This window comes from Nerophis lumbriciformis, linkage group LG09, assembly GCF_033978685.3.
Source record: "Nerophis lumbriciformis linkage group LG09, RoL_Nlum_v2.1, whole genome shotgun sequence".
Taxonomy (NCBI): domain Eukaryota; kingdom Metazoa; phylum Chordata; class Actinopteri; order Syngnathiformes; family Syngnathidae; genus Nerophis; species Nerophis lumbriciformis.
This window is the reverse complement of record NC_084556.2, coordinates 11,392,682-11,411,081: the sequence shown is the minus strand read 5'-3', so window position 1 is coordinate 11,411,081 and position 18,400 is coordinate 11,392,682. Positions and strand designations below refer to the sequence as shown.

The window sequence follows — 18,400 nt, the reverse complement described above, 5'->3', positions numbered from 1 at the left end:
ACAGGTAAAAAGTATTTCTTTTTTTTCTTTGTTTTATAATTTAATAATAATTCCTTTAGGATACCTTTTTCTCATCAAAATAAGTTTAAGATTAGTGAAAAAAAATAACGGAGAAATTAATTGTAATACTTTTGTGTAATTTTAAAATTGTAACGATAAACAGTATAATTATAAACCGGAGTAAAACTCCCTAAGGTAAGTATTACTATTTTAAATTAAAATTATCGTAAAACCGTCATTGATAACACTTTGATAAACTCATTGCTCATTTACTGAAGAAGCACGCTAACGCTAGCAAGCTTAAAAGCGAACATGAATACAAGAGACATTAACCTCCTTCCCCATTAAAAAAGGATATTCTCCAATCCAAACTTATACAAACACAGCACATTACTGTCTGAAAAACTAAGATATTCAATTGTGTACATTGAACCTATGGGCTGCATTCTCTCAAAACAGAGTGATCGTCATATACTTGAAGTAAATGACAACATGAACAGCCCCTGTTTTTCATTAAAAAACACTAAAAGTTTTACAAACTAAAACGGAAGAAGCAATATATCTTTTAAGTAGTCAGAATAATATTATTATGTAACATATTTATTCTGCCAAGAAAGGTGTGGCTATTCATTTATTGTATTTAAGAAAACTTGCTTATAAGTGTGTATGAGTACTTCATGAGCACATTCAACAATACCGTGATAATATCGATAACTGTGATCATTTTAGTGACAATAACAGTGATATAACATTTTCATATCGTTACATCCCTAATTGTAATCATACATTTGCGGGAGGCAGCGTGGCTCGGTTGATACAGCGGCTGTGCCAGTAACTTATGGGTTCCAGGTTCGATTCCTGCTTCCGCCATCCTAGTCACAGCGGTTGTGTCCCTGGGCAAGACACTTTACCCACCTGCTCCAAGGGCCACCCACACTGGTTTAAATGTAGCTTAAAGATATAAATAATGGGTTTCACTGTGTAAAGTGCTCTGAGTAACTAGAGAAAAAGCGCTATATAAATATAGTTAACTTCATATTACAAAAAGAAAATTAGTTTTGTAAAATCTTTGCTAATACTGATAGTTATCATTTATTTATTTAGTTAGGGATGTGAATCTTACAAATCACGATTCGATTGAGTGATTTAGAAGCAATTTTTGATTAAAAGCGATTCTCTTAATATATTATTAAGTATAAAAATTCAAATACAATTTCAACTAAATACAAATACAAATTATAAAACATTTTTTAAAACATGCTACATGTTACAAAAGCTCCTTTCGGCAGCTGACATACAACGTAAAAAAAACTTTTTTTTTAAACTGATTCATACACACACACACGCGCACACACACGCACACAAACACACACACATTATTGGGTGTACACCGCCTTCCACCCGCGACTCCAAAAGGGACAAGCGGTAGAAAATGGATGGATGGATATATATACACACACACACACACACACACATAAATAATAAATAAGAATGGCAAATGTGATGTGAATACATTTTTTTGAGCACCCTTATTAGTAGGGATGTCCGATAATGGCTTTTTGCCGATATCCGATATTCCGATATTGTTCAACTCTTTAATTACCGATACCGATATCAACCGATACCGATATATACAGTCGTGGAATTAACACATTATTATGCCTAATTTGGACAACCAGGTATGGTGAAGATAAGGTCCTTTTTAATTTTTTTTAAAAAGGACCTTAATTATATTATAAATTATAAATTAATAAAATAAAATAAAATAAATAAATCAAAAACATTTGCTTGAATAAAAAAAAAAGTAAAACAATATAAAAACAGTTACATAGAAACTAGTAATTAATGAAAATGAGTAAAATTAACTGTTAAATGTTAGTATTATTAGTGGACCACGCACGCACAATCATGTGTGCTTACGGACTGTATCCCTTGCAGACTGTATTGATATATATTGATATATGATTTGGAACCAGAATATTAATAACAGAAAGAAACAACCCTTTTGTGTGAATGAGTGTGAATGAGTGTAAATGGGGTAGGGAGGTTTTTTGGGTTGGTGCACTAATTGTAAGTGTATCTTTTGTTTTCTATGTTGATTTAATTTATCGGCCGATAAATGCTTTAAAATGTAATATCGGAAATTATCGGTATGGTTTTTTTTATTATCAGTATCGTTTTTTTTTTGTTTTTTTTTGTTTTTTTAAGGTCGATATTATCGGACATCTCTACTTATTAGTAGTACCGTTAGAACACCACCTAAAAAATATCCCAGTAAAAATATCCAAAACTTTAAGCAAGAAGCCGCACTATATAAGAACAACTGTGACTTAAACCACTGATGCTGTGTGTTCTTGTATCTTCTGCCAAGCAAGGCTTTCAGGATCTTGCCATCACATCTGGCCACTTCAATTGATCAGCAGCCAGTTTTGATGATGCGTGTGATTATCTGCCAAAAGTAGCTGGCTATACTGATTGAGTACACTGACTGTTGGCTCGCCACGACAACACGGTGAGGAATGAAGTAAAAGGGGAAAAAAGGAGGATGAGGGTGAAAACTATCTTGCAGTGTTTTCGACTAAGCTACAGCGCCTCAAATGTTATCTTTTTTTTTTGTAAACTGAATTTAATAGGAAAAACATATGAAAAACAAAATGTCTTTAAACTAGTATGTAGTTTCATACTGTTTATGAATTTTTACCAACACTTGAAGATACGAGAAGTGGACTGACTCTTTCAAACATATTTACAGAGTGTCATGTCTGTGTGACCATGTTTTGTATTAGTCATGTTTTGTTTTGTTTAGTTATTGGACTCTTTAGTTTCTGGCTTTTCACTCCCTTGTCTTGTTTCCATGGTTACCCATTAGTTTCACCTGTTCCACGTTTGGACTCATTGTGCACTCTTGTTTGTCACCATAGCAACCCATTAGTTTTCACCTGTCACGTCACTCACCTGTTTCACGTTTTGAGTCACGCACCTGTTTTCGTTAATCATGTCTGTAGTATTTAAGTTCATTGTTTTCAGTTTGTCTTCCTGGCGACATCCTGGATTCATACCCCTGTCACACTCTTACCTCTGCGCACTTCATAGTCTATGCCAAGTGAGTTTTTTGTTTATTAATGCCACAGTTAGTGTTTTTGTTTAATTGTTCACAGTTTCTGCCTATGTGCAAGTTTTGTTTTCAATAGCCTAGCTTTGTACCTCCGCCATTGTGCGCGCTTTTCATTTGTTCCTTTTTGATATATAGTGTTAAAATAAATCATGTATTCACCTTCACGCCATGTCTGGTCCAAATCACTTGCACCTCGGGAGAACAAACCAAGCCTTAGTCCAAGTCGTGACACAGAGAAATATTAAGTAAGACTTCGAAGCGGTGCGGCGAGCTGCTCAATAGGACTCCGACCTCGTAGTCTGAAGAGAAATGTTAAATAAAAGATGAGTAGAAGGAAGGTAAATCACATCAAATAGTCACTATTTACTTTGTGATATGCTGTAAAAGTAGCCGGTGACACGCTATTTGTATTCATCTCAACCCTAGTGAATCCCACAGGCTAACGCTAACGTTTACGTTGTCACCGTGAGAAAAACACTGACATTTATTATTTATATTTTTGTTTTTTTACAGCTGAAATGGACCATAAAGACTTGCCTGATCCTCATGAATCCATCATTTACTGAGAGGATTTTCTGACTGATGGTCACGATGGACAAAAGTCTGACTATTTATGTAAATCATATCTTTTGTATATTAATGATTTGTATTTCATTTACTTGAGTAAAATAAATATGACCTAATATTGTCTGTTTATTTACATGATATAATTGTAGAAATATACTGTACCGCTCATCCATACTGTACAAATCAGCCTGATTTGTATAAACTACCCTGAACTGTGAAATGCGGTGGAAACACAAACCACACACTTGTACAGGAAGCTTTAGTTCTAGGTACTAAAGGTTCTAGGAATATAAAGTTCCTGAACTTTTAGTGGAAAAAAACCTATACTCTAACAAGTCATTTGAAAGGGTGTTATCTAGCTTCAGTGCCTAACTTTCACATAGAATAGATATTTTTGGAGGTGCAAATCCAGCAGAGGCGTTTACATAAAACAAACAACACGTCCGTATAAATCAATTGTTGCCTCGTTGTTTACTAAAATGGTGTGACTGTGCATCACTGTGGGTGTTTAACTGGGAGCGGACACTGGATTTGAACACGCTATTAGTCAAAGCAACTGTGCACTGCGCGGTAATTACATCCTACCTGTAAACAAATAAAACATGGAGGGCGGTGTGCGTAGGAGGTGGATTGCGGCGCCTCTTTTGAAGGTAATTACCCGACAATGTAATTGTTTTGACTGTATCTGCATCTAGCACAAGCTTAGCACGCCAGACTAACTTAAATCACCTTAGCATCGATTTGGAGGTGTTTACAGCATTATCAGTTACAAATGAAAAGAGCTCTTTGTTGTTCTTAATAGTTAGTGTTAAATGTGCATGATTTCAACTAGGTGGCGGTGTTTCTTTTGAATATTAGCCACACAAACCTGAATTAAATTGGTTACGGTATTAGTTTATTTCAAAAATGCATACATTTATCACATATTTACAGTTTCTCATTACAACATGTCTGAAGATACTTAATCCCACCCCTTTCTGTTTCATAGTAATTTCCAACACACATGTTCACTTCCTGTGCTTAATTTGTAACACAAACAAATAAGTACATAATCAACAAAGTTCTTGTGGATAAATAGTTGTTTATAGGTTGTGATTCCCTACGATTGTCTAATTTTCTGATAAGGTTCAAGATGTTCATCAGGATTCTTCTTTGTTGTACCGTATTTTCCGGACTATAAAGCGCACTTAAAATCTTTTTTTTTTTTTTGTAAACTCACAAGTGAGCCTTATACTTGGTGCGCCAAATGTAATTAATACGTTTGGTTGAGCTTACCCACCTCAAAGCTATTTTATTTGGTACATGGTGTAATGACAAGTGTGACCAGTAGATGGCAGTCAAACATAAGAGATAAGTGTAGGCTGCACTATGATGCAATATGACTCAAGTAAACAACACCAAAATGTATATGTTCCATTGAAAATATAGAACATTACACACGGCGCCTAAAAATCCATTAAATGTTTTAGTACGACTTTGGTAAGCTATGAAGCTTCACCGCTTGATGATTACAAGTATTATTATAGTGTGTGTATAAGGTAAGACATTATCTGGCGTTTTGTTTCGCAATATTATGCAAAAGCCACTTTTCTTACCTTCTGATACCTGTTGATGTGTATTTGGGATCTGCATAAATCCTGAAAAATTGTGCGCGTCCGCCTTTGTAGTCCGTGCCGACACCGTAGTCGATAAGCTTCTTCTTTTTCTCTATCTTCTTGTTATTGGACATTCATCCTCCACTGTTGCCATTTCTAATATAAAGTAGTGTAAAGTTCTTACTTATATCTGTCAGTAAACGCGCCATGCAAGCGCTAAAACATACCGGTATAGTGAGTTTACATTATTCACCCAAGGAACTTTAGTTATTAGAGAGTTCCGGTTGGATGGTTTTTCACGGGACACATTTCCGGCCTTGTTGTTGTTTCCGGATGAAGAGATGCTGCTCCGTTATTGAATTAAGTAAAGTCTGAATGTCATTAAAACAGTTATCTCCATCTTTTGACACTTCTTCCACTCCCGTCCTTGCATTATACACCGCTACAACAAAGAAGACGGGGAGAAGATGCTGCCGAAGGTGAGCCACGTAAATAAGACCGCCCACAAAACGGCGCATCCGGAAGCGACTGTCAGTAAGCGGCTTGAAGATGATCTGTAAAACATCATCTATGCTGCATTTAGACCAAAGAACCACCATTACATGTTATGCAGACCACACGGAAGTGTTTGAAATTTAGAAAATAATTATAATAATATGACTCCTTTAATGCGCCCTATAATCCGGTGCGCCTTACATATGAAAAAAGATCAAAAATAGAGCATTCATCGGCAGTGCGCCTTATAATCCGGTGCGCCCTATGTACCGGAAAATACAGCACATTATAAACACTTTAAGTTTGAATCGTTTAAACTGGATCATATTAGTACTTTAACCTCTTTGCTTGAACCATTCCATAATTTAATTTCACATACTGATATAGAATAGAATAGAAATGGCTTTTATTGTCATTGCACATTAAGAACAACAAAATTGCGGTGATCCGCCAGCAACAAAGCACATACAAACAAGACATTTATGTTACGGTTGAAAATGTGTGTATTTTAAAAATAATGTCTAACAAAGGTAGGTTGTAAGATGGCATATACAAGTGTATATACTGTGCAAACAGAATGGTGCAAAATGTTACAACAACAGTACAGTGAGGTAGGTAATAAACTGGCATAAAAAAAGTATACAGTGCATCCGAAAAGTAATAACAGTGCTGCAGGTTTTCTATATTTTGTTTTGCTAGAGCAATATTCCAAAATGGAATACATTAATTTTGTCCTCAAAATTCTACATACAATACCCCATAATGACAATGTGAACTTTTTAATTGTGCAAGTTTATTAAAAATAAAAATGTGCATGTACATAGGTATTCATGCCACAAGCTTGGCACACGTTTCTTTGGGAAGTTTCGCCCATTCCTCTTTGGCCATTCCTTTTTGCATCACTACTCAAGCTCCAACATGTTGGATGGAAAGCGTTGGTTTTCATCCAGGAAGTCTCTGTCTGTTGCTGCCTTCATCTTTCCCTCTATCCTGACTAGTCTCCCAGTTCCTGCCGCTGAAAAACATCCCAACAACATGATGCTGCCACCATCATGCTTCACTGCAGGGATGGTATTGGCCTGGGGATGAGCGGTGCCTGGTTTCCTCCAAACATGTTGCATGGCATTCACACCAAAGAGTTCAAGCTTTGTCTCATCGGACCAGAGAATTTTGTTTCTCATGGTCTGACAGTCTTTCAGGTGCATTTTAGCAAACGTTTTACTAAAAAATCTCTTCTGTCTGGCCACTATACCATACAGGCCTGATTGCTGCAGAGATGGTTGTCAATCTGAAAGGTTCTCCTCTCTCAACAGAGGAATGCTGTAGCTCTGACAGAGGGACCATCGGGTTCTGGGTCACCTCCCTGACTAGACTAAGATGAATGCAGCAACGTACAGAGACATTCTTGGTGAAAATCAACGCTTCCCATCCAATCTAATGGAGCTTCATAGGTGCTGCAAAGAGGAATGGGCAAAACTGCCCAAAGATAGGTGTGCCAAGCTTGTGGGATCATATTCAAAAAGACTTGAGGCTGTAATCGCTGCCAAAGGTGTATCAACAATGTATTGAGCAAAGACTGTGAATAATTATGTAAATTTTTTTGCTAATTATGGGTATTGTGTGTAGAATGTTGAGGACAAAAATGGATGTATTATATTTTGAAATAAGGCTGTAACATAAAACTTATATATATATATATATATATATATATATATATATATATATATATATATATATATATATATATATATATATATATATATATATATATATATATATATATACATATGTATACATACTCTATAATATACTAAAGGTCTTAAGTGTTTTATGTGCATACAAATGTTTCGAGTTGGATTTTTTGCTAAGGTTATATTTCTCATCTTTTGTTGAGAAGAATTGTTGTCCATTCTTGCATAGCAGTTTATAGTTTGTTTTTTTGCATCATTTTAGCTGTTTGCAAATGCACCAATTCATCAATTTTAAATATTTCTGATTCAATAAATAAAGGGTTTGATGAATGTTCTCTACAACCGACATTATATATTATCCTGACTTTTTTGTAACGAAGAGTACTTTAGTGTTTCTCCATATTCTCCATAATTCTATTTCTTCTGCGTTACATGGCGGATAGTTCTTCTTTGTTGGCGGTGGCTATTTTTTCTTTGTTGTTGGCGGCGGCTCCTCTTCCTTGCCGGTGGCTATTTCTTTTTCGTTGTTTGGCGGCTGATACTTCTTCTTGGTTGACAGCGGCTATTTCTTCTTAGTTGATGGCGACTATTTGTTCTTTGTTTGTGTAGACTATTTCTTCTTCCTTGTTCAGCCGCTATTTCTTCTTCATCGGTGGTGGCTATTTCTACTTCGTTGGTGGCGGCTATTTCTTCTTTGTTGTTTGGCGGCTATTTTGTCGTTGTTGGTGGCAGCTATTTATTTTTCGTTGTTCGGCAGCTATTACTTCTGGTTCGGCATCTAGACTTTGAATCAAAATGAAAAAACGTGAATAATTCCAAGAGAATTGGAACATTTCTGCTGGTTCTCATCGATGCACAACCCTAACTTTAGGCAACCACCTGATGTAGTTTTCTTGTCAACTCCACAAGATGTCAATAGCTGTATTTGACATATTACACGTGGTCAGCATCCAGCATCTTTATTTACCTCTGCATACGGTGTGAAATGTAATCAGTGGTCAGTGTGAAAGTCTTGCATCATCAGCACTATTAATGCTGGCATATTTTGGAAGTAACTGCCACTGTATGATTAACACCTGCTTCCAACCACCTTTGTGTATTAGGTAAATAAATGTCCAAGATATAAGTAGGTAATGTACAGTAATCATAAACATGACAGAAATGGACCAATATTATGTCATCTTATTATCTTTCTTCTATTGTTTCAGTGCAGTTGTTTCCAGTGCTAACAAACAAGGACTCCAGTTGGGAATAGAATGCTGCATGTCTACTGAGAGTATTAGAAAGACAGAGGGAAGGGGTTGAGTGTTTGGGGGGTTAATGCAGGCGACAGGGGATGGAATTGGGCGGAAGAGTGGAAATGACACTTCAACCCCATTGGCTGGCTTCTCTTTATGTCAAATAACTACAGTATGTCTTATTCTTGAAAGTATGTCGATCATAATGAGGGTTGGAACACCGTCATGGCCGTGTGGGAGAGACAGTCCAACGCTGCAGAGTGCCTTTTCTTTTTTGTACAGCGGAGATGAAGAGCGAGTAAAGAGACAAATGGAGGGCAAAGGAAGCAGAGGCGGGAAAGAAGGGAGGTGCATGAAAAGGGCGGAAGGTGGGAAGCGGGAGACGGCGGCGTAGAGCAAGCCAGCGAGGGCGGATTACAGAGCCACTCTGAGCTCGCCATCCATCAACACAATCTGCAAAGCTTTGAGAGGAGAAGAGATGTGTAGGCATCCGCAAATGCGTGTGTGTGTGTGTGCGTGTGTGTGTGTGTGTGTGTGTGTGTGTGTGTGTGTGTGTGTGTGTGTGTGTGTGTGTGTGTGTGTGTGTGTGTGCAGAATCAGCGCTGTCATTTAAAGCCAAGCCAGCGGTTCAGCTGAGCTTCTCCCCACCCCCGTCCCCAAAAAAAAAAAAAAGCAAGCGACATCACACAGAATCGGAGAGACTGGAGTTGCATTTCTGTCTAACAAAAGCTGAAGGCAAAGCGAAACCCTTCGTAATCCGACCACAACATTTCTGTAAAAGTCTGATAACTAACACTTGCAATATTCCTATATTAAACCGGTTAAAGCAACACTCAGAAATAAGACAACCCCACGTAGACAGTATTTGCTGATTAGCCTAATCCCGATAAGGTCAGATTCAGGGCATAAAATAACCTTGACAAAGGAGACAAGGAATTTTACAATTTCAAGTCGATGTTCGGTTTTGGAATTGCACTGCAAAAAAAAAACATCGGTTGTAACGCAGATAAGCAACAAGAAATGGAGAACACAGGTCTCCTGTATGTAAGGATGAGTAGTGAATTCGGTACTTTTTCAGGTACCAATCGAATTCTCTTGGTAGTACCCTGTTACACGTGATGTCACGTCCAGTTGCAGACTCAGCATGCTCAAATATTTGGCAGGCAAACAAGCACTCAGGCAGCACTCAGAGTGAACTCAGCCAGACTGCCCAATGTTACTGCTTTCCATTCTAACAAAGCAAGTATGCCTGATAGAACATGCTCAAATGTACAGTAAGACACCACTTTTCAAAATACGCTAGCACGATGCTAATTTACATTGGATTTGTAAGTACAATACATACTGTATAAACACTTTGTAAAGAACAACAAAAGACTAGATTCAGCTTAATGAGTACTCCCTGACTAGTCAACACACCGTAGTCTATACCCTACTGCCAACGATCATCTTGGAATTGCAGCGATATTCCACCATATAATACTTCCAAATGAAATTCAGCAGTGTAAGCAATCAAAATAGATTTTATTATTGAACAAATTAACATTTAATAACACTTGAACACAGACAAAAGTATTAAAAATCGGTAACGTAGAGTGCCGGTATCGATTCCCATGCACCGGGAATTGGTACCGTATCGATTTAAAATGTGAAAGTTTACCGAAAAACTGCAAACTATCATTCCAAAATTTAGAAAAGCGACTGTGCTGCTACTGCTACAATCTACCGATAGTCATTCTAGTTATGTAATGTTCTATGAAAACTAGGAATATAAACGCCATAATGGAAAAATACGATTTCAATTAGAATAATTGATTCATTGCTTTTTCATTTAAACATACTTCTACTAAAGGAGCTTGGCATTTACTGTATGTAATTAGAAGCGAATTGTCCCACTGTGTTGCCGTTACTACATTTGTTGCACCATGAAGTATGTTTTTCATGTACTTTATACTCAATACCAGGCATTTGGTATTTACATAGGAAATAGTAGAAGGTAAATTTTGGTATGCAATTCCTTTATGGGCTTTAATATCTGTGAATGCATTTTCAGTTGTAAAAGTACTAATAAAGTCCATCTAAGTCAATGAAAATAAAAACATTAGAATAGATATACATTTTTGTAAAACAAAGAATTTAAATTAAAAAAAACCTTTCCACGATGTACACACCTTTGATTGTACACATTTCCTCCTCTGATTCACTCACTCGCTTGCACTCATCCTTGAGTTGCCATGAAGGGAGGTGTTCTTTGCTACCATGACAACATGACTTCTCTTTGGTCTCCCCTAACAACAACAGAAGAGACTGAACAGGCTGGTCAGGGTGCACTGTGTCGACACGTTCGGATAATTGTGTGATTCACACACTGTGCCACTCACCATCTTTCCAAAGGTGTGCAAATGTGTATAAGAGTGTGAGCGTGTGTGTGTGTGTGTGAGTGTGTGTGTGCGTGCATGCTGATGATGCCTAACCCTCATGAATCCATCAGAGAAACATAGAATAGAATCCCTGACATCTCTGGAACTAAACGGTAGACCAAATAAATGATTGGTATTACTATCATTAATAATTGCTCTTGCATCTTACCTTAAGTCTCTCAGACACGCCGTCGGTGAAGCTGATGGTGAACTCGTCTACTTTGGGAACCTTCAGCCTCTTCTTCTCTGTCTGGTACTCTGTGCGGGTTTTCACCACCACCTGCAGTCAGAGCAAACAAGAGCTATATAAAAACAAATTCAGTCTTGTTTCCTTAAAAAAATGTCAACGACATAGTCATTTAACAGTAGTAGTATGAATAGAGCTTTTGCAGTGTAGTTTGAAGTGGCGTGGAACAACAATGCAGGGATTTCACACCTAAACCAAGCATTTAAGCTGTTGTCTATTTGTTTTGGGAAGTCGGAATTTTTGAGTTCCTAGTCGGAAGTTTTAACTGGAACGCCCCCAAAGGACAGATATCCTTCTGAGAAAGTACTCACCACCCCTATATTAGCTTTCAAAGATGGCTGCTCTAGGTGTAAACAGTAATAGAAGCTCCAGTAAAATAAAATAAAAATAAAATAAAAAATAAAAAAATAAAACAAATATATATATACATATATATACAAATACACATACATATTATATATATACATATATATATATATATATATATATATATATATATATATATATATATATACAAACCCCGTTTCCATATGAGTTGGGAAATTGTGTTGGATGTAAATATAAACGGAATACAATGATTTGCAAATCCTTTTCAACCCATATTCAATTGCATGCACTACAAAGACAAAATATTTGATGTTCAAACTCATAAACTTTATTTTTTTTTGCAAATAATAATTAACTTAGAATTTCATGGCTGCAACACGTGCCAAAGTAGTTGGGAAAGGGCATGTTCACCACTGTGTTTCATGGCCTTTCCTTTAAACAACACTCAGTAAACGTTTGGGAACTGAGGAGACACATTTTTTAAGCTTTTCAGGTGGAATTATTTCCCATTCTTCCTTGATGTACAGCTTAAGTTGTTCAACAGTCCGGGGGTCTCCGTTGTGGTATTTTAGCCTTCATAATGCGCCACACATTTTCAATGGGAGACAGGTCTGGACTACAGGCAGGCCAGTCTAGTACCCGCACTCTTTTACTATAATGTTACGTTGATGTAACACGTGGCTTGGCATTGTCTTGCTGAAATAAGCAGGGGCGTCCATGGTAACGTTGCTTGGATGGCAACATATGTTGCTCCAAAACCTGTATGTACCTTTCAGCATTAATGGCGCCTTCACAGATGTGTAAGTTACCCATGTCTTGGGCACTAATACACCCCCATACCATCACAGATGCTGGCTTTTACACTTTGCGCCTATAACAATCCAGATGGTTCTTTTCCTCTTTGGTCCGTAGGACACGACGTCCACAGTTTCCAAAAACAATTTGAAATGTGGACTCGTCAGACCACAGAACACTTTTCCACTTTGTATCAGTCCATCTTAGATGAGCTCAGGCCCAGCGAAGCCGACGGCGTTTCTGGGTGTTGTTGATAAACGGTTTTCGCCTTGCATAGGAGAGTTTTAACTTACACTTACAGATGTAGCGACCAACTGTAGTTACTGACAGTGGGTTTCTGAAGTGTTCCTGAGCCCATGTGGTGATATCCTTTACACACTGATGTCCCTGGTTGATGCAGTACAGCCTGAGTTATCGAAGGTCACGGGCTTAACTGCTTACGTGCAGTGATTTCTCCAGATTCTCTAAACCCTTTGATGATATTACGGACCGTAGATGGTGAAATCCCTAAATTCCTTGCAATAGCTGGTTGAGAAAGGTTTTTCTTAAACTGTTCAACAATTTGCTCACGCATTTGTTGACAAAGTGGTGACCCTTGCCCCATCCTTGTTTGTGAATGACTGAGCATTTCATGGAATCTACTTTTGTACCCAATCATGGCACCGACCTGTTCCCAATTTGCCTGCACACCTGTGGGATGTTCCAAATCAGTGTTTGATGAGCATTCCTCAACTTTATCAGTATTTATTGCCACCTTTCCCAACTTCTTTGTCACGTGTTGCTGGCATCAAATTCTAAAGTTAATGATTATTTGCAAAAAAAAAAATGTTTATTAGTTTGAACATCAAATATGTTGTCTTTGTAGCATATTCAATTGAATATGGGTTGAAAATGATTTGCAAATCATTGTATTCCGTTTATATTTACATCTAACACAATTTCCCAACTCATATGGAAACGGGGTTTGTATATATATATATATATATATATATATATATATATATATATATATATATATATATATATATATATACACATACATATACATATATATGTATATATATATACATACATGTACATATATATATATATATATATACATTCATATACATATATATATATATATATATATATATACATATATATATATATATATATATATATATAATGGGGACGGTGTGGCACAGTTGGGAGAGTGGCCGTGCCAGCAAGCTGAGGGTTCCTGATTCGATCCCCACCTACTACCAACCTCGTCACGTCGGTTGTGTCCTTGAGCAAGACACTTCACTCTATATAAATATATATATATATATATGTATATATATATATATATATATATATATATATATATATTTATATATATATATATATATATATATATATATATATATATATATATATATATATATATATATATATATATATATATATACATACATACATACATACAATTCGGTACACTTCATACGTCCTCAGCCTGATTTGTATAAACTACCCTGAACTGTGAAATGCGGTGGAAACACAAACCACACACTTTTGCAGGAACTTATAGATCCAGGAACTAGAGATTCCAGGATCAGGTAGAAAAGGGCCTTTTGTTACATGTGGTATATTCGTAGAACATCGCTAACAATGGCGGCTTTGTGTTTACTCTTCATTCATCGTTTTTGAAGGACGCAAAAACTATTTCAGACCATGCTTTTTCCAAGAAGAACAGCCTCCACGAAAGCAACATTTTGAGAATAAATGTATTAATCCCGCTGCCTCTCACATGCTAAGCAAGCGTTCTACCATTTGAGCTAATTCCCCATGTTCAAACTATGGAACGCCATGCATTTGGTGTCATAAAACTTGCTTTTAAAATATGTCTTAGCTTACCAGATCTAGTTGCCAAGTATTGAAAAGATGAGGTGGCTGAGAAATTAAGGTGATAAAGACTGCTAATTGATTTTGTTCAAATCCCATCCTTCTTTGGATTTACGGTTTCCTCAAACTGTGGGTAGGGTTTCAAACTAGGGAGTCAAACATGGATTAGTGTTTAAATCTAGCAGTAAAGCTTACGAAGGGTTTGAAATTAGAGACATGGTGTTTGTGATAGGATTATAGAGTGAGTTAGTTTGTGGGTTAGGAATGGACAAAGTGTTAAATTCGGTGTTAGTCTGGCATTACGTAATGTAATGGTCTATCAATCCATCTATCTCTCTCGTTGTTGTCTGACTGATACCATTCAAAATATGGCATGTAGAGACAGAAACTCCATTAGCTTCAGCTCATGCAAATCTATTGTGTCTTGTTTGAAATGAATGTATTGAATTTTGCTGCGCATCTGAAAAAGGTGAACCTGAGCCATACTGAGGCAGGTGAACAGAAATGACTCGGATGAAATCTCATCAGGAGCTCAAGGACAAAATCACACAAAGAGAAAGTCATTTTGAAAATAGAAGCTGCATGAGGTGCGGCGAAAGAAGATGAGAGTATGGGGAATATGGATGAAGGCTGAAAACAGTCGTCGTTATTAGATTACGAATGTGAAATGTGGCTTCAAACCTAAAACTCAGACTACAGCATCCCAAACTAGAGAATGCAATTATCATTATCTTACTGAGTTGCTGTTTCCACAGCGCCCAAAAAAACAGAAATGGTTAAACACCCATCCATCCATCCATTTTCCACCGCTTGTCCCTCTCGGGGTCGCGGGGGCGCTGGAGCCTATCCCAGCTGTACTCGGGTGGAAGGCAGTGTATACTCGTGACAAGTCGCCACCTCATGGCAGGGCCAACACAGATAGACAGACAACATTCACACTCACATTCACACACAAGGGCCAGTTTAGTGTTGCCAATCAACCTATCCCCAGGTGCATGTCTTTGGAGGTGGGAAGAAGCCGGAGGGAGCCCACGCAGTCACGGGGTGAACATGCAAACTCCACACAGAAAGACCCCGAACCCACACACACTAACCCCTGTGCCAAACACTAACTAACCAAAAAAATGACAATGGATGTTCTTATTCATCCAGGTCATTGTATTCGCAGGGCATTCAATCGATCGCAACTGGATGTTGAGTTTGTCCCCACTTATCCAAGCAGGCTTCATTATAGACTTAGGCTGAATCTCTATTCCCCACTACTTTCTACCACTAGCCCTCAACCACTACACCCCTGGAAATTAAGCAACAAGGGGTAGAGCTTTGTAATCTTCCCTAGGAATTGGGACACCACTTGCTACATCACTGTTCAGCCACGTAGGCGACTAGGTAGTTACGTTTGCACATACTTCCCACCATAATGGAGTTAACGGTTGAGATCGGACGACTGTTATCTCTTGTGATTTTTTTTTAAAGTATGTAACGTTAATGTTTTCACATTCGCAAGATTTTCGTCAGTACTTTAGCTGACAAAGTAACATGTAATATGTTATATAACTCATGCAGACTCAAACTACACCTGAAAATGTATTCAACCTCTGAGATCTTGGATGGGTTATCTAACATCAAACCTTTTGAAAAGGCTTGTCTTAGGGATAATCAGTCACGGTGTCGATTCAGGCAGCGTTGGCCGACAAATATGCAGGAAATATTAGAGCTGACGAGTAACGTTAACAGGACATGGCAATGTTACCTAACCGACTCTCATTGTAAACAGCAACTGTTGTGGTCACATATTGCATTATCTTACCGTATGTAGAGCTGTTCAAACATACAGACACTGTTATTATTACAACCCCCCCTTTTTCTTTAATTGCATGCAAAATTATTTGTACATTTCTCATTTTTATTCTCCAAGTCCTCTCTCTCCCTTGGGTGGCCAATGTTGTTTGGTTCAGTATGCGTAAAGCATTCTGGGAATCAAGAAGCATCTGAAATCCCTCGCTCTGAAGGGCTAGATTCATACCTGCAATCCCTCTTTAAGCCCACTACCCCTATATGCAAAGAGTAATTGGGACACACCGACACTCGCAGGAATGCGCAAAGTATAGGGCTAAAAGATTGATCCTAAGATTGGTCAAATCTAGTCCTGCTCAGACTAGATCTGACCAATCAAAGTCCTGGTCCGACTCAGTCTGATCAATCTAAGTCTATGAGCATGAACTGATGAAGCCTGCTCGGATGAGAGGAGAAATGTCTTCAAAGACAAATTGAGCAGTCTAGTTGCGATCGATTGAATGCTCTGGTAATCAATGAAAACAATGACAATACAACACCTCCTATACTTGGCGAGGTTGTAAGACGTGTCTTATGCTTGACTCCCAAGAAGGAACCATCTAACAGGAGACTAGTCAGTACATTTCACTACAGGCTAATAAGGTCATGGGGCCAGAATTGAAAACCACTGACCTGAAGGGAATCCGTGGTGTTGTATACTGGCGGTAGAGAGCATAACAATCGGGGGGGGGGGGGGGGGGAAAGACAGTGCACTTCTACACATCTAATACTCCTGTAACAAGAATGTGTAAAACAGGAAATAGAAAAGCTGTAAATTAGTGGTGATGATGGCGTTGCAAGCCAGGAAAGTACCTAGGTTTCTTTATTGCTGCACTTCTCTTACTCACTTCTCTTACATGCAGCATCCATCCATCCATGTTCTATTACTTGTCCCTTTCGGGGTCACGGCAATAACCATGGATATCATCTACATTAAAATAGGTTAGTGAAAAGGATTGTACTCTGGAGGATATTGTAATGATTTCTCTTGTTTTCAGTAGTTAAAATGTATTGCAGGGGTTTTACATTTTAAGGTAATACTTTTGTGGCTTTAAAGAGAAAGAGGCATACATCCGTTCTAGGGAGTGTGGTAAATCACATAGCTGACTTTCAAGCAAAAAACAACCCCCATTGTCATGGCAACTGGTCCTGTATGTAGTGTGCCTTTGGCCCAAATTCATGTGGGATCAGCTTCAAAGACTAATACCATATTGACACAAAGATAAGAGGGCATTTTTTTAAATTTGAAACAGACATGTCGTATAAGATTTACTCATACAAGCCAACAGGTAGCACCAAACCAGTTCTCCCCAAGAGAGTCTAAGTATTTCTTCCCGTCACTCACACAGTAGTGACATGAAAAGATGCAGTCCACACCCGACAACTTCTAAGCTTCGAGCAGCTAAGAAATACGATTTGCGTTTGTCTTAGATTTTGTATTAAAATATTGTTCCAGAAACAATAAATATGTCAATTTGACTAATTGCACTACACCTGACAGTCTCTTTATAATAGTTTGGGACAAAGGACGCTCTAATGTACAACAATGGCTGATTAAGAAGTCGTCTCCAGATAGTTTCTATCAGAGAACTCAATGCTGCAGAAACTGTCCCGCATACAAGACGTCTGGTTAGGCCACTCGGTTGTCTGTCCACTGCAATCGTCAGGCTTGTCTGAGCCCTAAATAATGTTACAAATATTTGTTCTCCCAAATTTCTAATTTTCACTCGTCCATAGCCTAAAAGTTCACAATAAGACTTTTTTTTTTCTCGCCTCATTATTCTAGCACCCCTTTTCCATCCCCCGTCTCTCTTAATGAAGTGGTCATTAATCAATGTCGCCTCGCTCACACCAACCCTTCAGCTATCAGTTGCTGGTAAAAATGTGGAGAACAAAAAGTGCACGCCGAATTTTTAATATATGGGGGAGAAGAAGTCTTTTTAAGAAAGCCTAATGTAAAGGAACAGTGGTAGAAATGACACAATTGTAATAAAGAGGGGGGAATACAAATTGCTTATTATTTCACAGAAGTAGCTCATTTTTCAAAACGGGTTCGTGGTGACAGTCTATTTAATCAAGGGGACATTTTTTAATGGAACAATCTGTTTGCCGAAGGGTTTTTTTGTCCACATTTTTAATTACATTTCTTATGCTCATCTGCCTATAACATTTGCATTTCATGATTGTAGGCGTGATATTGGTAATTCA

General features: G+C 37.8%; 1 protein-coding gene across 2 annotated transcripts in view; it reads right to left on the bottom strand.

The window, feature by feature from the left end:
• The window catches only part of nsg2 (neuronal vesicle trafficking associated 2), a 62,320-nt gene that overhangs the window by 24,727 nt on the left and 19,193 nt on the right, over positions 1-18,400 (bottom strand). For both annotated transcript variants that reach the window (XM_061962580.2, XM_061962579.2), the window contains one exon: positions 11,291-11,401. In XM_061962580.2, the coding sequence (XP_061818564.1) occupies positions 11,291-11,401 (111 nt within the window). The remainder of the gene's footprint in view (positions 1-11,290; positions 11,402-18,400) is intronic.